This window comes from Trichoderma breve, chromosome 3, assembly GCF_028502605.1.
Source record: "Trichoderma breve strain T069 chromosome 3, whole genome shotgun sequence".
NCBI classification, from domain to species: domain Eukaryota; kingdom Fungi; phylum Ascomycota; class Sordariomycetes; order Hypocreales; family Hypocreaceae; genus Trichoderma; species Trichoderma breve.
The window spans coordinates 5,578,302-5,605,306 of NC_079234.1; the positions used below are offsets into that span (position 1 = coordinate 5,578,302).

Below are 27,005 nucleotides of genomic sequence, written 5' to 3' on the forward strand. Positions count from 1 at the left end.
GCATAGGGAATACGACCAGAATGCTAGTCTACTCTACTGTAAGGGTTCTAGAAAGAAGAGAGCAGAGCATGTGCATTCTACTCTACCGTACAGACTATCTGACGTCGGAAGCTAAGCCCTGCATGCAATGACAAATATTCGCTGCATCTGCTCTGCCCTGTTTCTCCATCTTGATCCGTTTTATCCAAAGCCCCCATCACCAGCATCAGTTGCAAATATACTCCGTAATTCCACTCCATCGCTTCTGGCAGCTTTTTTCGTTTCGCAAACGAGGCTGCTCCATAAAAACCATCGCCAGCCGGAACCTTAAAGCCTGCGACCGATCAATAGTATGGATGGACTGTGATTATATCATCGACCCCGGCTTATGACGCACTGCGATTCCTGGCGTACGTCCTAAGCCATGCCGCCAAGGAGCCCAAGAGCCCTTCCCGGCCTTGCCCGTATACGCCAACACGCCTCTGCTCAGCTCTGCTTGCCCAGCTCTGCTCAGGTCATTGTCATCTTTTGGTCCGTTGTGTATACTGTAGAGGCTCATCGTTCAAATACGCCTCTTTCCCATTTACCAGGTACTAGCACAAGGCCGCCAGGCACAGGAGAGGGCGCATTTCTATCAAGCCGTCAACACCAAGCTGTTTTCGTGTTGATGTAAACGCATCCATCTACATCATAGCCCAACCTCCTTTTGTCAAATTGTTCAGTACTCAGCCTTCATCATCTGATTGCTATGTTCTGCCTGCCCCGGATCATACCCTATTCGTAGGGTAATTGTTGAAATAGGAATGTGCCGACTCCTGTTTCTGTAAAAGCCCCGGCTCTGCCAAGGAGGGACAACTTTCCTTTGTCAAAGAACCGAACTAGGAAATAGTAGTCGCCCATTCTTTGATAGTCTCGCCTTGCCTACGTTCCAGTCTTTTGTATCCTTCTTTTCCGATCAGATTTTCACGTCAAGAGTTACTCCGCGAACCTCCTAGAAAGCAAAGGCCATCTGTTGAGGTACACGCAGTCATCGCTGCACATGTTCCAAACCCACCTCGTCTGATGCCGCTGCATCCGTCCGGATTTTTCGGGCTCAAGACTGTCCGATGAATCCATCGACGCGGGGTAGCCCGAGGCTCTGATGGGTTAATAATGCTCAATTCTGCCATTCAAGTAGCATTCACGATCTTGCTTGTTGATTCAATGCTAGAGATAGTATGCCGTTGTATTAGTTGATTTATATCGTACAAGAGCTCCAAATGTGCTCGTTTCGCACGCCAGGTGAGAAATGCCACCAAATAGAGGGTCATTCCGTCATTCTCTCAAGAAAAGAAAGAAATGAATGAAGAAGAACAGAAACAGAAAGAAAGAAAATAAGCATATAGAAACCAATAGTCGGCTTTGCGCGCGATCATGACAGACAAAGACGCCTTTTCTCCCAAGACTCCGTGCTTGATTCCGCTTGTGTAAAGGAGAGTGGCTGCCAGGTAAACCGTCCTTTTGCCGTGTACTCAAAAACCCAAGAATATCATCCAAAAATACCAAAAAAGGAGGGTATAAGAAGTAAACCCCGTCTTCCAAAGTCAACCATATCCCAGTTCGCCACCGGTACAAAATTGACTTGCTCGTTCATCATTGAGAATAACGTATAATTTTAGGTCGTAGGTCGTAGGTCGTGTTGGTTAAGAAACGTGTATCATTATTTGCTTTCGTCGCCTTGTTTTCTCGATTTAGAGAGAAAGGGTATCAAAATGAGTCTCATATGTAAACTCAAGGACCCTTCGTTTGGCCACGCCAGCTTTTACGGTTTGCGCTATGCTATGTGTGCAAACCAAAACGAGGCGAAAGGAAAGCGCCGAAAGCGTAGTACTTTATACTTTTGGGAAGGAATATCGGTTTCGTCGCATCTCTTCGGCCTTTTTCATATTGAGCTCGGCGAATTGTTGGGCCTGTTGCCTTTGAGCCAAAGCGTTAATCTTTTCGCGCGCTCGCATGAGGCTGCTGTTGTCCTGCTGCTTGAGCTTGGCGCGGATGTCGTATAGAGCCATGAGGGTATTAGCTCGCTCGAGATCGTCATCGTACTAAAGGAAGAGCAAGCTTCGGTTAGTTATACATTGCAAGTAGATTGGGGAAAACTCTAGTTGTAAACTTTTTCTCTCCGATTCTCAAGCAAAAGGTGGCGCATCTTACAGTAGAGGGTTGAGGAGTGCCGGGGGTGGAATTGGCGGCAGATCCCGATTTGGGGGAGCTGATGAGAATGCGGCGCCCCATCTTGTCGAATTTGGGTTGCATAGCAGCCTCGGATGACCATGCGCGCCTCAGGCCGGACGATGGCCTCGACTGCTGCTGAGAAGATGCATGACTGTCGTTTTTAATGAGTTCGGTTTGGATGACGGGGAGGTTGGCGTTGACAATGGCGGCAGCGGCCGCAGGTTCCTATCATTGAAACAACAACAGTCAGAAACGGTAAAAAAAGGAAAAAAAGAAAGAAAGGTTCTTATGCGGGTGGTGTTTGGGAAGAGGTAAGCCAATGGCAAGTAAGACATACAGCTGCGCCGAGATTGCTCAAGTCGGCGAGGACCTGGGACAGCTGCAGGCTCTCCATCTTGATAGTAGTTCCCTCTCTTGTGTTCTATAATTCTGTTTCTGTCTCGGCGGGAGGGATCTAGTATGGAGCGCAGCGGTCGGCGAGTTTGCAGATTCGAGTTCCTCCTAGCAGGCGCATAAACGAGTAAGATCGCGTGTGCGGCCGGGAGCAGCTGGGAAGGGTTCAAAAACTGAGCGTGGGCGAGGTGCAAAATCTGCGACTGCACTGGAGGGAAAGCCGATAGGAGCGGTGCTGTTGAGGAAGGTGGAAGAAGCGAGGATGAATGAGGGAGAAAGAAGAAATCAAGGAAGAGGAGGAGGAGAAGAAGCCAAAATGGCCGAGAAAAGTCAAGACACAGAGGAGCCAAGAGGTGCTGAAAGCAGAAGCCTGGAAGCGGGGATCCGGCAGATTGCCACCGAATTCATCAAATTCTGCGGCGCTACGACGCAAAAACTGGAAAACTGGAGGCTCGCTGAGTGTTTTTGCGGGGGCTCCCCAGCGCTGTTGCAGCCCGCTAAAGCTCGTCTCCAGGGCTCCACAAATCCCGCGTGGGCATGGCATCTTCCGTATTCAAGGTTTCAAGTCCAAACTGAGATCGGGATGCAAACCTCGTACATGTTTCTTTTAGTTTTAGTTTCAACTTCTTATCAGCTATGTACTATAAGTAGATATCCATCAGGCACCTCCAATCATTGTACTGCGCCCAGTTTCTGCAAGCCTTTTCCCCCTTGCTTCCCTTTCCTTCCATAGGCCCGATCTCTTCAGCTGCCGTCCTATGAATTGGCAGGGTTTCTACTAGCCCCAGCTTACGGGGAAGCGCAAGGATGGATTAATCGGCAGGGAGCTTAGACACCAAACGCGGGAATCTTTCTGCCTGTTATACTCGTATGTACTTCGTAATACTCCTGCTTCGTACCGTCCATACCTCGTCAACTCGTACTTGTCAACGGCAGCAAAAAAAGTCTGACCGATAACGGGCAAAGTTTCAGGGGCCCTTGCATGTACGGGCATGGCGGGATAATCCCTCCGTTCCGCTTTGATATGATGCTGATGCTGATGCTGGTGCTGATGGCGGAAGTATGGAAGTACTTGAGAGCACGAGACCACCTGCCGGTACCTGTACTGTACTGTACAGAAATAGGTACGAACCGCTACCCTGCGCATGTACATAAAGACAACATGAAGATAACATACGAGATGATTTGAACCGTTATGCAAACCTTAGCTGATAAGCCATCATGTCTGTCTGCGTTAACATTTGATGGCTCAACTTGTTTTGCGCGCGCGCATCTTCCATTTCTTCCGTTTTCCCATCAAATCCATCCCATCCACCCGGGCGCTACAACTGACGGCCGACGCGGAGAAAGGTAGCTTCTTAGTACTGCTGCTACCAAGCTGGTACAAGTGCCCTACGACGTCCATTTATCCGGTCCGGTCGAACAACATTTGAGCTTCCCCCTCACGAACCAAGATATGCCTGCATGCTGCATTAGTACCTACTTGTTGGTACATGGTCTCATTTTCTTTGCATAAACCGGTTCTTCATTTTCACCTCACTGCATCTTGACCTTTCTGTGCGGCGCCCGATCGGATGTCTTGCTGGCTGACATCAGCGTAAGAAGCCACACGGCAAGAGTTCAAGACACCAGTAGAATTAGAGAAAGCATCAAGTAGCAACGTATTTTCTTCTATCTAGCCTTCCTTGGCCAAAGCCGCGCAGCATTAGATATAGCTTTGGTTGCGTGAAAAGTCAAATTCCAAAGTATTGATCAGTTTCGAGTTGGAGCGGAAAATATTCCAGTTCCTTTTCTTAAATGGCAGAAAGGAAGCGCCCTTGCACCCCACAGCTATAAGAGCCGATGCGTAATCGGGAGGTATATACACCAGCTTTTCGTTGCCACGCTTGATCCAAAGGCCGTCAAGCGATAGCCTGTGAGAACAGCAGCTCAATGGCTCTGGTTTCGAAACTGGCACTATAACCCCGTCTATTCGTAAGTGAGCTTTGCAGGGAAGCAGCTGGCTATATGCCAGGCCCCCAATATTTGTAAAACTTCCCATCATCAAGCCGGTTGCCAAATCCCAGATCTCGCATCTATCAGCCACTTGTACGATAACAACGTTGGCAGCCGGGACTGGTTTGAAAGAATGGATGTGCGAGGGTACGTGATCCAGTTGGATGATACGCGAGACTGTTTCCGTATGGTAACCTGTAATTTGCATTTGAACGGGACCCTTTGATTTCGCAGCGTAAAACAAAACAAGTCGATCATCCTTGTCAAAGCAACAAAACCTTGTTTTTTCTCTATCTACCTCGATACTAGCCAAACGTTCCCATGTCTTGAGATCGAACATGGCTATCCGGGATGTTGAAATCAGGTATGCGATGCGCTTAGAATCCTGCGAGAATGCCACCCAGTGATTACTCCCCTCGATTTTGCGGGTGACGGTTCTTCTTCGTATATCCCAAATGTGTATATCAATAGTAAATCTGTTTTCGGTGTAGAGTGCAAGGAGACTGTCGTCAGGGGAGAATGGGCTGTCCTTGAGAGTATCAATACGTGGATGATAATTGCTCCCGGTGGCTGTGAGGACGTTCTCTCCCGACTCCCATTCGAACAAGTCAACGACTTCTTCATGGCACCAGTATATTGCTATAAAGCGAGCATTGGGCGAGAATTTTATACAAAGAATTTCTGATATCACTGTGATGCGGAAACTATGTTTCATCCTCATCTCTTGGGTGTCCCAGATAAGCACCTGGGTTTCAAAGAGGCCTCGAATTAGTCCGGGGTCTTTTGGCACCAGCGCCACAAATCTGGCGCAATTAGATATCGCAGTGATATAAGACTTCAAAAAGACGGAATCGGTGGCGGACTGCTGCCTACTCGCAGACAAGTCCCAGAATTTGATGATGTTGGCCATCGAGGTTGATGCGATGAATGATCCATCTGCCGAGAATGCAAATCTTGTCATATATGTGTCGCAGCTTATGGTATGCGTTTTATGGCCAGATGCAGTATCCAGTAGTTCGATGTCGTGTCCATAATTCGCGGCGAGGATCCGGTCGTCAGGCGAAAAAGTTAGACGTGCGTCAAGGTTAAAGCCAAGTCTAGAGTGCCATCGCCGCCTTACGGTCGGTTGAATGTCAAAGAGCTCAATATCACAGGATATTCTCAGGCCCACCATTTGGTTGCCAGATTGAAGTTTAGAAGAGCAAACTATCCCTCCACGGTCAGTCAGAATGCACACGGATTTCCCCGTCTTAGAGTCTAAGAGGCCGGTCACGGAGTAGCTGCTGTAGGCAATGTGTGCGCCATCGGATAAGAATGAGATGTCTGCGTCGTGATCGCCGCGCCAGGTCCATTGCTTTGTATGGCTCGCGATGTCCCACATGCGTACTGTGCGAGACCCTCGACCAGAGAGTGCTGCGAGTGAGGTGCCATCCGGTGAAAACGCAACTTTCCAGATATCTTCACCAAGTGTCAAGAGGCGGCGAGTTACGCCAGTCGTAGAGTTCCACAATATAATCGTGCCATCAGCTGACCCAGAGGCTATGAGCTCCTCTTTGGGAGAAAAGCAAATGGAATTAACTGACTCCCCATGCTGCTTAAGGATGCGCTGCTTTGCACCTGTTACGGCGTCCCAGAGCCAGATAGCTCCGTCTTCACATCCAGCTGCCAAGTAACTGCCATCGGGCGAGAATGCAAGTGAACGGGCTGGTTGTGTGTGCCACAAGGCCTGCGTATATCTGGGCCATGTGCTGTGCCTTCTAAAGGAGGGAATAATCCAGCTTGGAATTTCAGCATGATAGCGTTGACGGATGAGGCTTTGCTCAGGACTAAATATTAATGCTGAGCAATATATTTGCAGCGGCGTCTCTTCAATAATACCACTGTGCTGAGAGGCAAACCGCTTGGCATCGTGTATAAGCATACCAAGGCTCTGTGAAATTGAAGTATCGCCTGCATGGTTGGCAATATTTTTAGTAAACCAGCCCATCATATTCCATTGGCTCTGAGCGCCGGTTTGGAAGTTCTTCTTCTTTGATGTGTCGTGTAGCCAAGACTCAAGGCCTGCCAACAGATTAATTCCATCAGATAGCCGACCTAACAGAGAAAGAACCTCTAGCCAGCCAAGAAAGTCCGTCCAAAAGAAATTCTTCATGCCTCTATGATTCACCCAGTCTTTCCCACTTCTCTGAAGATGCTGTATCCAGTATCTGCAGGCATACTGAATTGGGAATGAAATGCATTTATCCACTTGATCTTTGGTAATGTCTCGTGCCTTGGAAGCTGGATTTCTGAGTTTGCAAATATCTTTTGGTAGAGAACCATGCATGATTGCCAAGCAGCGTTCGAACCACTCATAATGCAACTGTTTAGCGGAAATTCTAAATGTTTTGTGAAAACATCTCTCAGGGTTAAGGAGGAAGTCTCTGAAAGAGGGGTGGAGGATGCGAATTTGGCGTCTGTCGTCTTCTGAGATATCTAAGACAGACCTAAGATTGTTGAGCATTGACTCAACCCTGTCTTTTTGCCCGTTGATAATACCAACAAGGTCGTCTAAGGCCAGTGTATCAAATAGCACCATGACGGACCCAACTATTTTCTGAAACTCAGGCTGTAGTTCTCTAGCTTCTGTAGAAGACAGTTCCGTCCTGAACGAGCTTTCTAACACTGTAGTGTAAATGTTGTCAAGTTCTTTTTCTGCTTCAGAAGCAGAAGATCTAGAAGCAGAGAGATCTAGGAGCCGTCGTTCTGAGTTTATGCCCCCTTCCTTGATGAACCGGTAGGCTGTGGCGGCATAGATAAATAATCCATGAGTTTTCTCCACAAGAGATCGAATCACATCCTCAAGAATAATGTGTTGATTCCACATATATCGCTCTGATAACTGCGATAGGTGATGCTGATAGTATATTCTCAGATCGCCATCCACAATAGCTTGTTCAATGCTGTGAAGGGTAAAGTGGTGATGTAAATTAATAGATACGCGACTTAATGTAAGATGAATCGGAAGTTCTGGTCTGCTTGTAATAAATATTCGGATTGGTATCCCTTTGACATTTGCAAAAGTGCTAGCAAAGCACTCAATTAACATTCCAATATCTTTTTCATCGTCACACTCGTCAAGAGCATCGACCACAATAAGAAGCGGCTGCTGGACGGAGCTCGACTCCAACAAGCCTAGAGGCTCTAGAACAAGCTTCTCCCATTGGTTGTATAGATTGAGGTGACCGATTCGAGGGTTCAACCTTGTGGCATTCGAAATAAGCCGTCGTAATTCTGGAGATTTCTCTGCAAGCTGAACGGCTACGGTAGGCGCAAACTTCTTAGCTGATGCGAGGTCACCGCCACCTCTGGAGAAAAAGAAGCTTGCTCCCAGTCGCTTCTTTTGATGATACTCGTGAGCGATCGTTAGGGAGATGGTGGTTTTCCCAGTACCAGCCATGCCGTTGAGCCAATAAATGCCCTTTTCGCTATTACCATCAATCCATGTCCGAATGTCACGGAGCATCTGCTCTCGCGTATGTGGAAGGCACATAGAAAGATGCTGTTTGTTCGCATCGTTGAAGCTGGCTGGAAGGTATTCAAGGTTCAGTTGTCCTGTTCCAGAATAGGCTATTTGAAAGTTAATAAGACGAACATTGTGACCCTAAAGTGTACCGGAATACGAACAGGAGATATTTATGATGTTGTCGCCTTGGTGGACGTTTGTATTGTTCCCAAAGATGTTGTCCGAAATCACCTTGGCCATGCTAGTCCAAAGCACTTAGGAGAGATTGACATATATAAGAGACGCTAAAAGTCAAGAGATTATCAATCAAAGAAGAAAGCAATCGTAGATTAACTATGCAGTATAATGAAAAGTTATATAATAAATATTGCTGCCGTAGCGGTACATTTTTGCTATTCGGACGGGCAGCAATACATGTACTCTGGGCAGCAATACTCCATGCAGTACTCTATCAGTTGCCCAATAGCCTAATATGCGAGGCCAGGGTTCACACTTTATGACTGGCCCAATAGTCCATAATCACATCAGAAAGTACGTATATCTGTGGGAGTAATCAATTTAGGTCTCAATGCGCCGTTCGTTAGGGAAAATACTAGCCAGAACTTCAAGTCTACTATCCGGCATCCCATGTCTCAGATTCAGAGCTACCTCATCTGATAGTAAGTGATACTATTAGAAACAGGAGAGATATACCTATAGTAACAGATACTAGAGAAAAAAATTAGTAGAAGATACTAGAGTAAAATAACAATAGTAGCAAAATTAGAAAAATGTAGTAATAGTAGAGGTATATATCAAAGAAGAATAGCGATAGTAGCAAAAACTTGAAGAACCGTGCACATGTATCTAAGCACTGGGGCGCTGACTAGGTACATGTAGTAATTCCCTCCATAAATCTAGCCTCAAATCAACACCTTAGAAGCTTTGTCAAATAACATTCTGCGAAGCCGAACTCGTTTGTTGGTACAAAATTTAGCAATGTGATCACGTTGCTGGCACTTTCGACAAGTTTTGCCTTTGAACGAATTTTCAATGAGTGCAAGTCCTTCCATCTTTTCCGTAGTACTCTGAGCGTCTGCAGCTGTTCTAGAGTGTTAGTACGCTGCAGCAAAATGGACAACAAGGCTGGACATGACTTTGCTTTTACTAGGTACCCATTGCGATAATTTTTTTCTCGCTCACTTACTGCCCGCATTTCATAAGTTCTAATCAAAATCTGTAGACAAACCAACCATCGAGTCGTGAAGCAAATCCATTCCAAATGCACTATCACCTACAATTACAATGAGAATGAGAATGGAAAACATGGCAAAGAGGGTGAGCCCGCCAAATAATCTTTGGCCGTTTGGACGCCTTTCTATGTAGTGTTTATTTACTTTCTTCTCTTTTTCAGAACACAATCTCTATTTTCGTACCGGTAATTCTCTAATGGGCTCCGATGCCACATATGAGTTTGAACAGTTGGCTGTACATCATCCCGTGTCACAAATCTAGTGGATACGAGTACGGGAAAGAGTAATAAAAGAAAGTAGAGACGGTAGAAGAAATTAGGGATAGCAGAAGACAGTAGGGGTAGTATAAGAAAGTAGAGATAGTAGGAGATAGTAGAAATAGTAGCAAAAAGTAGGGATAGTAGAGGAGAGTACCAGTAGTGATAATAAAAGACGGGACTTTTTTGACGAACCAGATAAGTATCAGTCACTGGTACGCTGTATAACCAACTCGAGGAGCTGGCTAGCAAATTCCTTCAATAACTCTTTTGCTTCAAGTAAATTGGCCAACACGAATGCTTATCCCAGTTCGTAAAGGCCAAGTTGATGAAGGCGCGTGAAGATGCTCATATAAATCCTACCGGAAAAGTTAACCAGATGGAGGCGGCAAGTAAAGGGAAGTTCGCGCTGTATGTAATACAACACCACAAGAGAATCAAGGACCAACTTCACTACACTGTGCGTCCGCACTTCAACCTCTCACTTCAACCTCTACAATCTACTACCTAAACCCCTTATTCAATGACCTTACGTCTATGTAGAGTGAATACAACCTTTTTGAAACAACTACAAATAGACAACCTTCCACCTCCTCTGGACCTTCCCCTAACACACCCAAACACAAGAGCCCTTGAAATAACCAAACCATAATCTCCATTTCCACACTACAAATCTCAAGAACACACCCAAAGCCCAATACCAAATCCATCCCAGAAGACTAAAAACTTACCATAGCCATAAATCTCTCCTCCATAATCCACATCACAAGCGGCAAACATGCCCACCCAACCAAGGACTCATCATAGACAACCCCCAAACAACGTCCCCAACCCACCTCCTCGGCAAACCCCAACAACTCCCCTGTCAAAACTAAACTCCCTCTCCTCCCAAATCATAAAAAAGATCTCTAGTGCATGGAAATCCTTCCAAGAGCGCTCCCTCGCAAACAACCAACGCTACCACCTCGACACTCTCCTCCCCACCAAGAAGAAGCGAACCTCAACTTTCTCATCATCACCAGTGCCCCCTCGACAGCCCACTCCATACCCAGAGACCCCATATTCTTCACCCACAATACGTCAAGCCTTCGCCCACGAGAGACCTGCATCTCTTCCTATTCCCACTACTTCTGCTCTACCATATGCTATTAGCGTAATGACATACCAACCAGGCCATCGTCCAGCCATACAGTCCCCCTATTACCTGCTAGTTTGTCTCCCTATTGAAAACATTGTCCAAGATTCAACAGCAACACATCGCCACCCATCGCCATCGAGTCACCGCGTCATCTTGTGTTGTCCTTATCGTCCATATCGTACAACGATCCCGATTTCTTCACCTTCAAGAGGCGGGGCAAGTAGAGAGCTATAGACGGACTTTATTGAAAGAGACGGACAATCCAGGTTCTCTTCAACATACTTGTTTCCCTTTTCTTTCTTCGTGTTCTTATTTATCACATGCCATTTCATGACATACATTATTTGACCTCTAGCCAAGTACAACACATCTTCTTTTGTCAGGGAGACAATGGAGAGCCAAATAATTTAACTGAACTTTATTTCATAGCTTGTATAGTCATACTGAATAACGATGCTGATAACCAATTTCTTCTCCACCACACGCCAATTCTGCTATTCCTAGGGAAGTATTTTGCTTTTTACCTGTTTGCCCGGTCCAAACATCCCGTTAAGAAGCACCATAGAATTTCAGACAACATTTCTACTTGCACTTTTGTAACAAACTTAGGACTTTGTGATTCTGCACACCAAGTCTGAGCCATCGACGGAGTCGCCCTCCTTGACCTGCAGACTGGCAACCTTTCCGCTATGGGGTGCTGAGATAACCATTTCCTATCATCACTGTTAGCAACATTCTTTCACGCAATTAAAAGGGGGCAAGGAGGAATCGTACCATCTTCATGGCTGACAGAACAGCAAGGGGATCACCCTTCTTGACTTCGGAGCCTTCGTGAACACGAAGCTCAACCAAGACACCAGACATCGGGGCACCGACCTGGCTGGAGTCACCAGGATCAGCCTTGGGGCGGCTAATGTTCTCAACAGCAGCCTGCTTGTCGGCGACAGTAACCTGTCGGACCTCGCCGTTCATCTCGAAGAAGACCTCGCGGAGACCAGTCTGCTCGCTCAGAGGACCGATGGCAAGAAGCTTAAGAATGAGGACCTTGCCCTTCTCGAGTTCCACGTTGAACTCTTCTCCAATTTCAGGTCGAGAAAGGAAGTATCGAGTTGGCACAACTGACAGGTCGCCAAACTCGGCTGTGATCTTCTTGTAGTCCTCAAAGACCTTGGGGTACATAACGTACGAGGCAATGTCGCACTCGGTGACGGGCGCACCGAACTTCTTGCCCATCTCGCGCTTGACCTTGACAAAGTCAATGGGCTCAAGGTAGAGACCAGGACGCTTCTCCAGCTTCCGGCGTCCGCGAAGGGCGTCTGTGCGGAGAGGCTCGGGGAAGCCACCGTAGGGTTGGCCCATCAGACCTTCGAAGAATTCAAGCACCGAGCCAGGGAAGTCAAGCTCAGAGGCACGAGCCTTGACATCCTCAGGAGACAGCTTGTTGGACACCATGAACTGGGCAAGATCACCAACAACCTTGGAGGTGGGGGTAACCTTGACAATGTCGCCAAGCAAGTCGTTGGCATGCTCATAGGCCTTCTTGGTCTCGAGCCACTGGGATCCAAGACCAAGCTGCGAAGCCTGGAACATCATGTTGGTCAGCTGACCACCAGGAATCTCGTGCTCGTAAACTTCGGGATCGGGTCCAGCGAGATGGGCCTCGAAGGGAGAGTAGAGCAGACGCAGCTGAGACCAGTAGGTGTCAAGAGCGCGGACTTGCTTGGGGTCCAGACCGGGGTCAAGGTCGCTACCCTCCAGAGAGGCGATGATGGCGTTGATGCTAGGCTGGGAGGTCATTCCAGACAAGCTGTCGGTGGCGGCATCGACAGCATCGGCACCAGCCTTGGCGCAAGCAACCATGGAGGCAACACCCGTTCCAGCAGAGTCGTGGGTGTGAACGTGAATTGGCAAGTCAGGGTACTTCTTGCGGATGCCTCCAATCAGGAGTTCGGCAGCGTGGGGCTTCAGCACACCGGCCATATCCTTGATACCAAGAACGTGGATATCGAGGGCAACAAGCTTCTCGACAAGGTCCATGTAGTAGGCCAAGTTGTACTTCTTGGTGGGGTTGAGCATATCACCAGAGATACAAACAGTACCTTCAACAACACCGCCAGCCTTGTGAACGGCCTTGATGCCGACTTCGAGCTGGGTGATGTCGTTCAAGGCATCAAAGACTCTGAAAATGTCGACACCATTCTTCTTGGCCTGCTCGACGAAGTGCTCAATGGCGTTGTCAGGCAAGGAAGAGTAGGCCACACCGTTGGCTCCACGAAGAAGCATCTGGAAGGGGATGTTGGGGACCAGCTCTCGCATCTTGCGCAGACGGTCGAATGAATCCTCGTGGAGGAATCTCAGAGCAACATCAAAGGTGGCACCACCCCAGCACTCCAAACTGTAGAGGTTGGCAAGTGCGTGGCTAGTTTCCTTGGCAATGCCAAGGAGATCAATGGTTCGGACACGGGTGGCCAGCAGAGACTGGTGGGCATCTCGCCATGTGGTGTCCATGAGAAGGCAGCCCTTGTACTCACGAACGGCCTTGGCGAAAGCCTTGGGGCCTTGCTCAAGGATGATTTTCCTCCAACCCTTCTGGGAAGGCTGGCTGACGTCAATCTTCTCGCCAGAGGCAGTGAAGAGCTCGGGGGTGATGATCTCGCCCTTGAACTTGGGCTCACCAATCTGGCCCATGATAGAGCTGCCGTTGACGGCAACATCTCCGAGATAAGCCAACAGCTTCTGTGCACGGTTCTGGCCGCCCACGAGGTCGAACAGCTGCGGGGTATCGTCGATGAAAGTCGTCCAGCAATTTCCATCAATAAAGGTAGGGTGGGTCAGAAGAGAGGCCAGGAAGGGGATGTTGGTCTTGACACCTCGGATACGGAACTCAATGAGGGCACGGAGGACTTTTCTGCGAGCGATTTCGTAAGTGCTTCCGTGGGCTGTGCACTTGACCAACATGGAGTCGTAGTGAGGAGTGATGACGGCACCAGCAAAGCCATTGCCACCGTCAAGACGAACACCGTTACCACCAGCAGATCGGTAGACCTCAATCTTTCCGGTGTCTGGTCGGAAGTTCTCCGCAGGATCTTCGGTGGTGATACGGCACTGGATGGCAAAACCACGAGTGGAGATTCGGTCCTGGGTAAGGCCGAGCTGAGAGAGAGTAGCACCAGCAGCGATCTGGATCTGGGCAGCGACAATGTCAATGCCGGTGATTTCCTCAGTAATGGTGTGCTCGACCTGAATACGGGGGTTGATCTCGATGAAGTAGTAGCGGTTCAGCTGGTCGACCAAAAACTCTGCAGTGCCTGCATTGCGGTAGTTGACAGACTTGGCCAGCCTGACGGCGTCGTTAAGGATAGCGTCTCGGACCTCAGAGGGAAGATCCTTGGCAGGAGCAATCTCGACGACCTTTTGGTGTCGACGCTGGACGGAGCAGTCACGCTCGTACAGGTGGACAATGTTGCCGTGGTTATCACCGAGCAGCTGGACCTCGATGTGCTTGGGCTTGTCGAGGAATCGCTCGACGAAGACGGTGCCGTTGCCAAAGGCAGTCTTGGCCTCGGAAGTGGCTCGCTCGAAGCTCTCCTTCAGGCTCTCGGCATCGCGAACAACTCGCATACCACGGCCACCACCGCCGTAGGCAGCCTTGATGATGATGGGGAAGCCATACTTGTCAGTGAAGGTCTTGACCTCCTCGTACTTCTCAACGGCGCCCTCAGTGCCGGGGACGACGGGGACACCAGCTGCAATGGCAAGCTTGCGGGCAGAGACCTTGTCGCCAAGAGCATCAATGACATCGGGAGTAGGGCCAACAAACTATAATGAGCATCAGAGTCAGTTTGAGTTTGAGGATAATAGAATGGCTAGAAGCGGCTAAAGTAGGTATAGAATGCAGGTCAAAGACTTACAATAAGACCAGCCTTCTCGACGTTGCGGGCAAATGTAGCGTTCTCGGACAAGAAACCGTATCCTGAATGGTGTTAGCACCAAAATATTCTTTAAAAAATTCAAAAGAAAGAATGAAGGAAAACCAACCAGGATGAACCAGCTGAGCGCCGTGCTCAACGGCAATCTTGATAATTTCGTCGCCGGCGAGATAAGCTCCGACAGGGGTGTACTGGCCTCGCTTGCCAATGACGTAGGCTTCATCGGCCTCTGAGAAAATAAGTTAGTACAGGGCACAGAGCATGCGCGGGGCACGTCTAAGGAGAGGTCTTCATACTCTGACGGTGCATGGAGAGTCGGTCCTCATAACTTTGGAGGGGAAAAAAGAAAAGGTCAGCTAGCCTTTCTCAAGACGGCATCAAGGATTGTTTCATCGGAGTTTCGCATTATTCACCTGAAGACAGCGATTGTGTGTAATGACAGCTCGTGGGCCTGCGAGGAGGGGTAAGCATTTGCATTTCTTGCGGCAGCGGCGGACAGAGGGACGACTGACTGTTCTGAAAATCTATTCGCGATGCGCAAATGCGCGTTAGTACCACTGAAATGCGTCGCTACAGAGGGGAGTATAGAATAATCATGAGTCGAAGCTGTTTTTTCTGGTTCAAACGTACTCTGATGGCTGCGCGAGGGGTTAGCAAGGAGTTACGCGACAGGCCATGGTGGGGTTGTCGACTTACGGATTTCACCACGGTTGGCAACTATTCAGCGCAGCAGCAGTCACAGGTCAGTAACAGTCTCTTGTCGGCTCGGTCTTGCGCCAATTGGCACCGGCGGAGCACCTGTGAAGGCTGCGACTCACCGAGAATCTTCTTCAGTTGCATGATGCTGGAGTTTGCGCGGATGTGGTGGATGGTCTGCGCCTCCTTGGGCTCATCGATGTCGTCGTCCTCGAAGACATCGTTGAAGGTCAGCGCCTGCTGAGGGTGAGGAGACGGAGTGCCGGCCATGGTGGGCAGAGTCCGCTGCAAGCAAGAAAAATCAAAAGATACTGGCCCAGAAAGAGGATATGAGGAGAGGGAAAAGAGGGAAAACAGAGCAGCTCAGCAAAAAGATAGCTCGAGGGAAATGGCCGGATCGGCTGCTTTTTAAGACTGAGAAGCCACAAGCTCGGCCGGTTTGGTTTCGGTTTGGGGGTAGGAACTTAACTTGGAAGGGCTGGCGGGGTCTGCAGGTCTGGTGCTGGTGCTGGTGCTGTTGAAGTGGGGGCGGGGTCTCGAGTCACAGTTGAGCGACGAGCGCCGGAAAGTCAAAGCTTCAGCGGCTTGTGACGCTGATTGCATCGGTGCAGGCGGGAGTTGTGACATGGAAGCTCAACAAGTTTACTGGACACTGTGCTTCCCTTAGATGTTCCATTACTAAGTCTAAAGTTGGTGGCCGAGGCTATCAAGGTGGCTGCTGAGCTGGGTAATCCAAGCATCAAATGACTCTCCCTACCAAGCCTAGAGATGTGTACATGTATCCAACAGCACAAAGAGTGAAACAGACAACGGAAGACCACTTCCGCTGCAGTCAATAATGGATGGATAGTATTGATCTTGATCTCCCGCGGCAAGCCAGAGCCAAAATCTCCGAGCCAGCGCGAGCAGGAGCGAGAGTGGACCGAGCGCAAGCAACTGAGACGCCAACCATCCTGACGTGATGTGACACAGACACTCTCTACCTAGTCCACTCTGGCTCGCCCACGCAAACACATGGCCTGGGGCAGATGCGTCCTTACGTTATTCGCTATAGCTTGCCCGTTTGACCTGGGCCAAGATTGGCGGTACAAGGTGTGAGGAGGAGGGGGGCAGGAAATCTGGGAATATGGCGGCTACGGCGTTGGAGCAAAATGGACGGCACGGCGTTGGATGGACAAAAGGATCAAGCAAGCAAGTATCTTGTCTCAACTGTTCCATGGCGCCTCGTCAGCTGATGGACCTGTCGGTGAGACAAGGAGCAGAACAGACATTTGGTGTTTAACATATTGTTTTACCAAGAGGCTTGGCTGAAAGCAGACGTACAATACAGGAGAAGAGGGGGAGCTGTCTGTCAAACCAAAACTATGCGCCCACCCGAAGCCAAGAAGAAAAAAAAATTAGCTACAGAGGGAGTATTGGATGTGGCAATTGAGGGTGTGGCTCGAAAATGGCTCTTTACAATTTTCTCTCTCTTCGTAACTTGGTCTTTTCTTCTTCCTCTTCTTACACTCACCTCATCTTATCATGCCCTACCAAAGCCATAGTGCAGTCATTCCCATTACATACCAGATTTTCCTCCCGCCAGATGGGGGCCCTAAGCTTGGATCGTTACCAACTAAAACCAACTTGTATCACCATTAGCTCGACCAAATTCCAGCTCAAACGGGCGGAGCCTCTCCCTCTGGCCAATCAGCCCGCCGGGATAACGCAGCCTCTTACAAGTTTGGCGCTGTTATATTAAGCTTCAGTCCCCAGAGCGGGATTGTCTTTGCTGCTCTTTTTCTGCGGCTGTCCTGGATTAACTAAATCTGCGCAATACCCGGCCTAGCGGACGGTGCGAGATGCTACATTAACCAGATTCGTATCCACCGGGAGAGCCAAGAAAGAAGAGGGCTGGCCTTGCTGAGATGGATGGAGCTTGTTGAGGCAACATGGCATCAGCCGCCGTTGTCGCAGTCTCTAGTAGGTGTCTTTGGAGATTTTTTTTCTCTCTCGAGTTGTACTGTACCGTATCTACCGTAGCACGCCCGGAGCTAGAAGTGCTTACCGCACCGCAAGCACTTTGGATCTGGATCTTCGTGCATGAACTCCGTTAACCAGAGATGACCACCCACGCTCTACTGTACGTCTCACCAATCCCGGCGCTGCCTTTCGCCCATTGGGACAAACCCCTCTCTCCGTCGTGCGTCGTGCGTCTTGCTTTCTCATCTGATGCCCTTTTACCGAGGATCAGAGCACCATTGGTTTTCGAGCAAAGCTCGCCTAGACGCGGCTGATGCCTTTCAGCATGGGAGATTCGGGAAATGTCGACACGACTTCACTTCGTCCCAGCCCGATCATTTATCGCCAGTACCGCGTGATGATCATCCGTTTGTGCCAGCATCTCGCTTGAGCCGCGCCGTGTCATCCTGTTGGTCACATCTTTGCTCGGCTCGGAGGAAGTGCCCGTAAAACGTAATTGGTATCGTAACGCCGGCCCGAGGGTGTTTTGCTGGGGATCCGTCTTCGGATCCGTCGCATCTCAGGACCCCCGTATTCCCAGGTAGTTCCAACTTCCCAGGGCCGATCTAGTTTTCATGGCGGCACATCTTGCAGATGTACTCCGTGTGCAAATAAGGGGGCCCTTTTAGATAGATCTCGGGTTGCATCTCACGTCTCCCCCCAACTCGGGCTGACGAATGAGGCACCCCCGCCTAGTTCGAGTTCGGCGCATGAAGCCGACTTTGCACTACCCTCAGCCATCTGGATATCGCCATCTAGCGCCGGTGGAGGTGAGTAAAATGGGCGCCCTGAGTCGGCTTATTGGGCCGTGGCTGCTGGTGACAGAACTTGGGGATCTAGTCACTGTAGTTGAAGATTTTTTCCTCTCCCTCTCCCGCTCGCACATCATCATAGCCATAGCCGATAGCCAACAGGGCCGATTAGCGCGCCTGGTTATCTCAACCCCCCAAGACAAATCCCGTCGCCTAAATCGAACACATCGAGCGAATGGCAATCATATCCGCCCTTGCATCTTAGCAATTTCCATTGTTGTACTAAACTATTCCTCTTCGGACGGAGTCAAGATTGTAAAATAGCCATCTTGGAAAAAAGAGAGCGAAATTTCTCCGACGTCGGATCCTCCATTGAGCTTCAACGTAGCTATGTAACGTAGAACTGAAGTCATGAATTATTCATAACTCACAGTCACCGAAATCGGTTTCTTGGCTCGTGGCATTGGACAATCTGGCAATTCCAAGTTGATAATTTTTTTTTTCTCATCTCGTGAGATGTGACCCATTTCGTATTACTCCTGTATTACTCCTGTATCCATGTGTACACACACATCTCCAGCCCTGCTCGTGCTCGTCTCAACAGCAGCACATGAATCATTTCACCAACACATCCGTCATTCCCACCAACCTTGATTGGCTAGGTCCTCTAAATAGCCTGCTTCCATCATACGTCAATCCCATTGTAATACCTCATAGCGAATATCCTTTGTCACGATTTCTTAACCCCGGTTAAAAGAGGATAGCCTCGGACAACCTGCTGGAAAGTCCCGAGCATCCAATTATGTACTTTTCCAAATGTACTCTCTGCTTCCGTCATAGGGACTCGGGATGTTCCACCTCAAATCATAATTCTTTTTCCAGAAGACAGAAACGAAGCATGTCAGCCACTTGCCTGTCACTGTAGAATGGCCCACATGACGCAAAAAGCCCAAAAGCAGCTACTCCAACTATGCCTACCAGGGCAACACACCTTTTGCCTATCCTGGAGATATCAGACGACACAGCCAAAGGCCCTCCCCCAAAACGATGCCGTGATTGCCTCCGACTTTGAGCTGTAAGACGTCCACGGATCGATCTCTACCACCACTTATGGCTTAGTACAGGTAATGCAAGGCACAAAACCACGTGTTTATCACATGCTGGCTCTAGAACTACTCAATACAATGCTGTTAAAAAAGAATGTCTAGGACGTTCATCTCACTTTACGCCGCGTCCACGCTCTTTGCAAGCATTGATCCATTTCTATTATCCAGCCTTGCTGTTTTGTCCAACCTCCTTCAGCCCTCAAAATATCTTCAACAAAAGCATCCAGAGAAACAAGCATATGCCCCCAACGGCTACAAAATCTTCAGCACATAAGAGAGAGTCTATAAGTCACTGAAAACCCCTAAGTCTCAAGATGCAAACTCCTCGAATTAGCCTCTCATCGACCCCGGTCCCCCACTGCGGTATCATACCGCGAACAACGTCCTTCCCCCACGTGACGCTATCCATCTGTTAAATTATCTCAGTCCCATTTGCTCCCATTTTTCGATATTGCTTATTTAAGAGGAGCCGTCTCCTTGCCAGCCTCAACACCAGCTTGCAGCGCAGCATTCTCCTTTCCGCCCCATTTGTGCCATGACAGGTATCGGTAGCCCTGGGTCAGCTGCGCGGCCTCGTTGACGACGTGGCATCCGAACAAAAGGTAGTTTCTGGGGGAAACGGCAAGGGCATATCGCATGAAAGTCGCAGAGTAGATGCAAAGGGCGGCGGTCATCTGTCCGGAGATCCTATACGGCGAAAAACGAGAGTTGATTAGCAAAACGGGCCGGTATCGGCGGAAGCTGCAGGGTGAGCTTTCTTACAGATCAGGGCTCTTCTGAGTGTCCAAGACGGCGGCAATGGGAATTCCAAAGTTGGATACAGGTCCCCAGAAGTCTATTGGCGAAGTAGTGTTAGCTTATGACTTCCCCGAGAACCAACATGTTCGAGATCGCCTGGGTGCTTGGCAATAGGGCTCGCTCCCTGAGGATGACACAGGCGCAAGAAATCAAGCAAGAAGCATTTTGGGCGCGATTTATCGCCAAAAGACAGCTCCCCCTCCTTGCCGCGCACCCAGGCGCCTTTTTTTAGGCTCCGATAAAGAAAGACAAAGAAACTCGCGAAGTGTTGACACGTACGAGTCGTGCAGACATAGCTCAGCATCGGGTTGGACCGGATCTTGGCGTTGATGGCCTTTGCGAGGGCAGCCATTTTGGAGACGATGGACGAAGAGATGGCTTCGGGGACGCGAAAAGACGTTGGGACTGGCCGCTGAGGCTATTTCTTTTTGAAGCGGTTGTTGGAGGGCGAGAAAAGTCCGATCCTCGTTTCGTTGTCAGCGGCGTTGATTTTACCCATGTCGGCCGAAATTTGGAGGCCGAAGAAAGATCGCATGCGGGTCACGTGCTTCGCGGCCTGCGAGATACGACATCAGGTATCTGCTATCAATTGTTACCTCACTTGTAGTTGCAGTGTATGCTTAATTGGATTAGAATTTTGTGTAATTGGATGATAAAATAGTCCACTATTTATGAGCTGATTCATCAAATGAATTGACGAAACATGTGGTATGCAACAAGAAAGTAGAATAAGCACAACGGTACCGATTCTTATGCAGCCCCCAATTCAGGTACGGAATGCAGGATTACTCCAATGGAAGGGAAATACTAGCCAGCACCCCAATTCTGCTATGCAGCATCTCATATCTCATATTTGAAACTACTAACTAAGTACCTAATGAGTAACAATACCAGAAGCTAGGGCAGCATAGCCATAGTAGTAGATATTATAAAAAATATAGCGATCGTAGCAGAAAGTAGAGATGACAGCAGACATTAGAAGGGCTGGGTATTTACTACCTCAATATAGGCATCGAGAAGATAGGGGGGGAAGAGGCTTTCCTTGCATCCTGTCATGGCATTGCAAGCTCAGGCAATCACCGGGGAGCTGGCACAGTGTTTCCTCAATATAAAATCCGATATACAACAACCCAGGGGGAAATGTGAACATGGCTATAAACTGCAATTGCCAAGGTATGCAGCGTCTCATTTACATCAGAGCCAAACAACATCACAAAACGAGTATTGAAGAAGAATTATGATAATTTGTATTCATTCATTCATAAAATGACCTATCCTGGCAAAGCTCGCCATCAACCTCATAGCAACCGTCTTGACGAAACCGGGAAAAAAAATTAGACGAAAACAAAAGTTTTACTTCGAATGACACTCTTCATGACAAGCGACAAAGTAATGTTCTTGAGGGTATATTATTCTTGTTTTGTCTCTGTGGTCCTTTTTCCCCGTTCCCAATTCTATTACCATGGGTTGCCTTTGCAATACAGACAAGCCTAATTCCCGCTTTCCCGTCAACTAAGTTTCTACATTAGAGTAGTAGCTTTAAAAATACCCGTCATATCCAAAACAAGAAAATAAAACAATCCAACTAGCAAATTAAACACCTGGCGTGGTGAAACCAGTACCCTTGGGCCAGTTGCCGACCTGGGCCGGATCACCGCCGATGCGGACGTAGACACCAACGGCGGGGATTCCGCCGTCCAGAATGTAGAACTGGTACCATCCAGGAGGAGCAATGTACTTGGATGGGGGAGAAGTAACAGTGCAAGTGGTGCCAGTGCAGGAGATGTCAGGGAAGAGAGTGCGAGCTCCCATGGAGTTGCCGTGAGTGCTGGTGACGGCACCAAGCAGAGAAGCCTGGATAGGGCCATTTCGAGCAGCGGCACCAAGAGTGACAGTAATGGGCTTGCCGTAGCCCCAGTCCTTGTTGGTGACGGTGAAAGATGGACGAGGCTTGCCGCTCTTCAGGTAAGGAGGGGTAAAGGTCTCGACACGGTACTCCTCGGGGTTGACATCATCCTGCGGGTCAGAGCCGGAGACAAGCACGCGACCGTCCAAGAGGGTAATGGCCTCAGAGTGGTACAGACGAGCGACGGTAGTGTTCGCCATGACAGTGATACGGTAGCCGAGGGGCTTCTGAGGATCGTAGAGAAGAGCGTTCAGGTTGGGGTCAGTAGCAAGACCGAATCCAGCAACACCGTGGTGGGCTCCGTTCATGATAATGTACGTGCCATCGGGAAGAGGAGCAATGCAAGGCATGACTCGCTGAGAAGGCATGCGCTCAAGCTCCCAGGTAGGGTTTGCAGCATCGGGGTAGGTGCTCACGCAGTTATCGATAGCATATGAGGCACCCTCAGTAGAACCACCGCAGATGAGAATATTGAGAGGATCAGTAAAGGGGGCGTGCATGGGCAACAAGACAGCGGTTCCCTCCAAGGGGTAGGTTCGTCCACCAAGAGGATCATTAACTGAACCAGGAATGTTAGGCAGAGTCTTGATGGTGGCAAAAGTGTTCTCATCCAGGATACGAGCCTCGTTCCAGTAGGCAACAAAGATGCCACCAGACGGAAGGACAGTGCAGAAGGGGTACAGGTTGTTGGGGTCAGTACGCTCCAGCCAATCCATGTAGAGCGGTGCGGTGCCGGTAAAGGGGAGAATCTCGAGAGTTGGGACAGGAGCACTGTTAGATCCCGTCTCACCACCGATGACGAGCACGGAGCCATTGGCCATGTTCATGGCGGTGGGATACCAGCGGCCGTTTTGGAGCTTCAGGATGTCGACGTTCTCTTGCCAGTCGTTGGTACCGTTGACACCAGGGGAGCCGTTGGGGGTATACAGGCGGACACCATAGGTGGAATCACCAGACCATCCTCCGACAGTAAGCTGTCGGCCAGCCTTATCCGGAAGAGTGACACCTCCAGCACAGAAAATGTCGGTCTTGACGTGCATCTCTCGCCATGCAAGCTGGTACTGGTCGACGAGAGACAGGTCGAGCTCATAAGCACCGGTAGAGTTGGGCTCACCAGTGCCCCATTTCTCAAGGAAAGTGACCTTGCCAGTGATGGACTGGGTGGTCATCAGGGGGATGCAGACACCTCCAATGAGCTGCTCATACGAGCCAGCAGCGGCAGTGCCAGCAGCAGGGAAGCTCCAAGAGTAGAAGGGTGTTCCGGTCCAGAAGTAGGTGGTGAGGCGAGAACCACCACCGCAGATGGCGCTGGCATTACCCGGGCAGGGGACGCCGCACTCAGACTCGGGCCTCTTCGTAGCACCAGAGGTCTTGATGTTCTCTGGGTCGCCGCAGTAGCACTCCTGACCATACTCCAAGCCGGCAGCCATGTAACCAAATTCAGCACACTGGTTAAGGCACTGTGAAGGGGTCATGGTGTTGGCGAAGATGTTCTGCCAGAAGAAGGTGCGCTGTTGGTTGACATTGTCTTCGTAGCAGCCCTGGTAGGTCCAGTTGCCGACCTGCTGGATAGGTCCCGGAGGCTGCTGCACCGTCGGGGCTCCCTTGGAAATGATGCTCATTCTGCCGCCGCCGCCGCAGTTTTCGGTCGCGTCACCGGCGCAAGGAGTGTTGCAGTCGCCTTGGTTGGCAGCTTTGGCACCGCCGTTGACAATGTTGTTACCGCAGAAGCACTGCTTAGAGTACTCAGCACCAGCAATGGTAAATCCTTGAGAGGCGCAGGACTGGACACAAGACTCGAGGGTCAGGTCATCATCGTCGGGGAGCTGGGTGTTAAGAATGCGGCCATTGACTCCGTCCACGTAACATCCATAAGACTGCCATCCCTGAGGGAATCCAGTCGGCTGCGTCGTAGCTGAAGTGGTGGAGGGGGGTACGGCGGGCCCAGATGAGGTACCCGTGCCGGGAGCATTGAGCGAATAGACGGACAATCGGTTACCGGCGCCACAGAATTCACAGTCTTCACCACTGCAAGTCATGCTGCAGTCGGAAGCTGTAGTGAGCTTGGAGCCGGCGCCAAAGGAGTTGCCGCAGTAGCATTCTCGGCTGTACTCGACTCCAAAGTATGTGTAGCCCACGCAAAAGGTTGCACAGCTCTCCAAGGTCATGGCGTCATCTGCATACGTCTTGGCAGCGAGGGCCCGCGAGTTTGTTCCTTCGGTATAGCAACCGTACCAGTTGTATTTGCCCACCAGAGCTGGTTGGCCAGGACAGGCACCAGTCTGGGCGGGCTGAGCTGCAGAAGTGGTGCCAGTTCCGTCGCTGCACAAGGCACGTTAGCATATCTACAATACGAGAGGATCGCCGCCATCCTAGCTTCTTTCATCCTCTGGCTTCTGCTTGCTTACCGGACGGCATTGAGGCCATAAATGTTCAGGTGGCCGGGTCCTCCACAGTACTCGGTCTGGTTGCCGTTGCAGGTCATTGTGCAGCCGCTTGTCGCGGGCAGCGCGCCATTGGAGATTGACTTGCCGCAATCTGCATGTCGGAATGGATCACCAATGGTCAGCTATCTGGAGGGGAACGATAAAAGACGAATAACCACACCCCGTTACACGAGGCGTGGTCCGCTTGGCGGGCGTCGGGTTCACTTACAGCACTCTCCACCGTACTCGACACCAGCAAAGGTATATCCGGCAGCCTTACATCCTGATGTACAGGCGGCCACGGTCATCTGGGCATTGGCAACACCGCCATAACCAAACGTCAAAGCTCGCCCAGTGGTGCCCTCACTGCCAGCATGCGTTAGCATGATTAGATTCGGTGCTGAGGCTAGCTGCATGCTTAGGGCTCGCAAAACTTACGAATAGCATCCCTTGGACACCCATCCGTCGGGGCCCGGGTTGACTGAGGGACCTGTGATTTCAGCTGTCTTATACAAAGTAAGACGGCCGGGACCACCACACGCCTCGGTCGAGTTACCGCCGCATGGAGCATTGCAGTCCGTAGCAGTAGTATTTACACCTCCCGTTGCAAGAGTGGAACCGCAGTAGCATTGAGTGTAGTACTCTGTTCCGGCGTAAGGGAAGTCATGCTCAAAGCAATAAGTAGCGCATTCCTGGTTGGTCATTTCATCATCCGTAAAGGACGCGTCGCTGATTGTACGTCCAACATCGCTGTTTTGCTCCAGTCAGCATACGAGTAGGCAATGCAAGCTAAAGTTTGCCAAGAGGGGAAAGGAAGACGCCATACATGTAGCATCCCTGATATGTCCAGCCATTGTCCAACGAGGGCGGCGCAACGAGAGCGCGCTTCTGGAGCTCCTGGGCGCGGCACGACGTCAGGGAGAGCAGAGAGATCGACAAGAACGAAGCCGCCGGAGAAGGCTTCATGGTTGCGGGTTGTGGCTCTCGCCAATGGCAAGAGGCTGCAAGGGGAACGAGTGATGTAGTAGGCCCAAACCAAAAGAGAGTCGGCTTAGGGTTGAACGAGAGAGAGAAGAGAGGGACAGCAGCGTCCAATTGCGGATAACCCCCAGCTTCTTGTACTCGGCGAGGACATGTTGCTACGATGGCGACCCAGGGACCAGAAGAGGCCTACCTGGGAATCGGGAAAGAGACTAATGGGGCTGAGGCGGCAGGCCGGAGACTTGGCGTCGTTGCAATATGTTTTCCCAAGTTGACACGGCCAGGATCGAGTCTCGACCTACTGTAGGTTGAACCTGAGCCAAGAGCTGGGCCATCATGCCATCCCAGGCTACCCAGCAAAGCGCGCGCAGGGGACAAGGAGCCACTCACACAGACAGAGGGTTGCTGGATCCGCCGTACCGTACGCATGAGCAATTGTTTGTCCATCCACGCAGAATCAGAATCCAGTAGGGCGCGTATGCAGGCGAGAGCCACACCCCCCGTCCCGATCCAGGGTCGGTCAGCCGGAGTCGAGCAGCCTGAGCTAGATGGAAGTGGCCGATATCAGGGACGGCTTCTCGTCGTCTTCAGCAGTCTGCAGCCAGCCGAAGAAGCAGGGAGAAGCCAGATAGACAGAGAGGCCATGTCACGAGACGCCATCTTCGGCATCGTACTGTATCGAATCGTACCTTATCGTGACGCCTCTTCAGCAAAAGCCAACGCCTCCAATGCCGGAGCCAAGAGAGACCCCCGCAAGGCCAGCAAAGAGCCACAGCGTCCCGATAGAAGGCTGCGGGTAGTTAGTGGGGGAGCTGGATCACGGCGCTACTCGTACTGTATGGTGCTGGTGGGATGAAAGATGAAAAAATATTCCAGGCACAAGTACAGGTACGGCCACAGGTACAGCGCATCAACTGGCGCCAGAAATACGAGGCCAGGCACGGCTCGGCACTCCGGGCCATCCATCCATTCGATGCTCTAGCGGTGCTAGCAAATACAGGCACAGCACTAGCAGAGCTTAGCAGAGCTTAGCAGTGTTTAGCAGCATTGGCTAGAAGTTTCTCACGGCGTCAACTTCAACAAGCTCGGCCAGGGACAGGACAGGGCCTCCATTTTGCATCGGGCACTGGATCAAATTTGATGTGATGTGTTGGACGGTGCTGGATGGTGCCTAAACACCACCTACTAATGTACTGTAGAGTAAGTGTGCATGTACGAGTACGGACACAGGTATGTAGGAGGATTACTGGATTCGAATGCTACCATCCACACGCAGCAGCTGAACAACCCGGTGGTACGACTATTTGATCATCCGGGTGCCTGCCTGGGGACTGTGCAGCCACTGGAGATGCTTGGGTCTGCATGTGTGTGATAAGATGCGGCATGCAATCAGACTGAGTCTCTTCTCGTCTCCCCCGGGATTCATATTGGGGTCAGTCGATTCAATATTCTCGTGGGGCTGAGGTCCACGATGCCAGGAATGACCTCAGGTGCTGGGCGCCACAACGGCCCTTGAATATTGACACGGCACATGGAGCGAATCAAAGTTTAGGCTTAGGCTTAGATCCTAGCCTGCCCGTGGCCAGGATCGCTGGTGGGCATCTCCAAGTCTAAGCAACAATCCTCCGTATTACTCTTCTTATTAGTAGTATATGACGGATCGGATTCAGAGCCTGATCTCTCTCAGCGCTAAGACGACT

At 50.2% G+C, this 27,005-nt stretch overlaps 5 protein-coding genes across 5 annotated transcripts; all 5 read right to left on the bottom strand.

Moving 5' to 3' along the window:
* Positions 1 to 1,850: 1,850 nt before the first annotated feature.
* Positions 1,851 to 2,584, bottom strand: T069G_06083 (uncharacterized protein; the record flags this gene model as incomplete). The annotated part of the gene is made up of 3 exons (XM_056173293.1): positions 1,851 to 2,060; positions 2,170 to 2,415; positions 2,528 to 2,584. The coding sequence occupies 3 exons, from the start codon at positions 2,582 to 2,584 to the stop codon at positions 1,851 to 1,853; spliced, it is 513 nt and encodes a 170-aa protein (XP_056030151.1).
* Positions 2,585 to 4,288: 1,704 nt separating this feature from the next.
* Positions 4,289 to 8,323, bottom strand: T069G_06084 (uncharacterized protein; the record flags this gene model as incomplete). The annotated part of the gene is made up of 8 exons (XM_056173294.1): positions 4,289 to 5,196; positions 5,284 to 5,381; positions 5,460 to 6,036; positions 6,100 to 6,672; positions 6,760 to 7,292; positions 7,353 to 7,592; positions 7,692 to 8,187; positions 8,245 to 8,323. The coding sequence occupies 8 exons, from the start codon at positions 8,321 to 8,323 to the stop codon at positions 4,289 to 4,291; spliced, it is 3,504 nt and encodes a 1,167-aa protein (XP_056030152.1).
* Positions 8,324 to 11,315: 2,992 nt separating this feature from the next.
* T069G_06085 (carbamoyl-phosphate synthase L chain, ATP binding domain-containing protein) lies at positions 11,316 to 15,605 on the bottom strand (the record flags this gene model as incomplete). The annotated part of the gene is made up of 9 exons (XM_056173295.1): positions 11,316 to 11,423; positions 11,485 to 14,529; positions 14,622 to 14,683; positions 14,749 to 14,868; positions 14,936 to 14,967; positions 15,053 to 15,090; positions 15,270 to 15,277; positions 15,336 to 15,356; positions 15,458 to 15,605. The coding sequence occupies 9 exons, from the start codon at positions 15,603 to 15,605 to the stop codon at positions 11,316 to 11,318; spliced, it is 3,582 nt and encodes a 1,193-aa protein (XP_056030153.1).
* A 4,044-nt stretch (positions 15,606 to 19,649) lies between these two features.
* On the bottom strand, positions 19,650 to 20,344 carry T069G_06086 (uncharacterized protein; the record flags this gene model as incomplete). Its single annotated transcript, XM_056173296.1, has 3 exons — positions 19,650 to 19,881; positions 19,957 to 20,029; positions 20,272 to 20,344. The coding sequence occupies 3 exons, from the start codon at positions 20,342 to 20,344 to the stop codon at positions 19,650 to 19,652; spliced, it is 378 nt and encodes a 125-aa protein (XP_056030154.1).
* A 1,241-nt stretch (positions 20,345 to 21,585) lies between these two features.
* Positions 21,586 to 25,290, bottom strand: T069G_06087 (WSC domain-containing protein; the record flags this gene model as incomplete). Its single annotated transcript, XM_056173297.1, has 5 exons — positions 21,586 to 24,220; positions 24,307 to 24,436; positions 24,554 to 24,690; positions 24,763 to 25,074; positions 25,151 to 25,290. 5 exons carry the CDS (start codon positions 25,288 to 25,290, stop codon positions 21,586 to 21,588), a joined length of 3,354 nt encoding a protein of 1,117 aa, XP_056030155.1.
* Between the last annotated feature and the right edge of the window lie 1,715 nt (positions 25,291 to 27,005).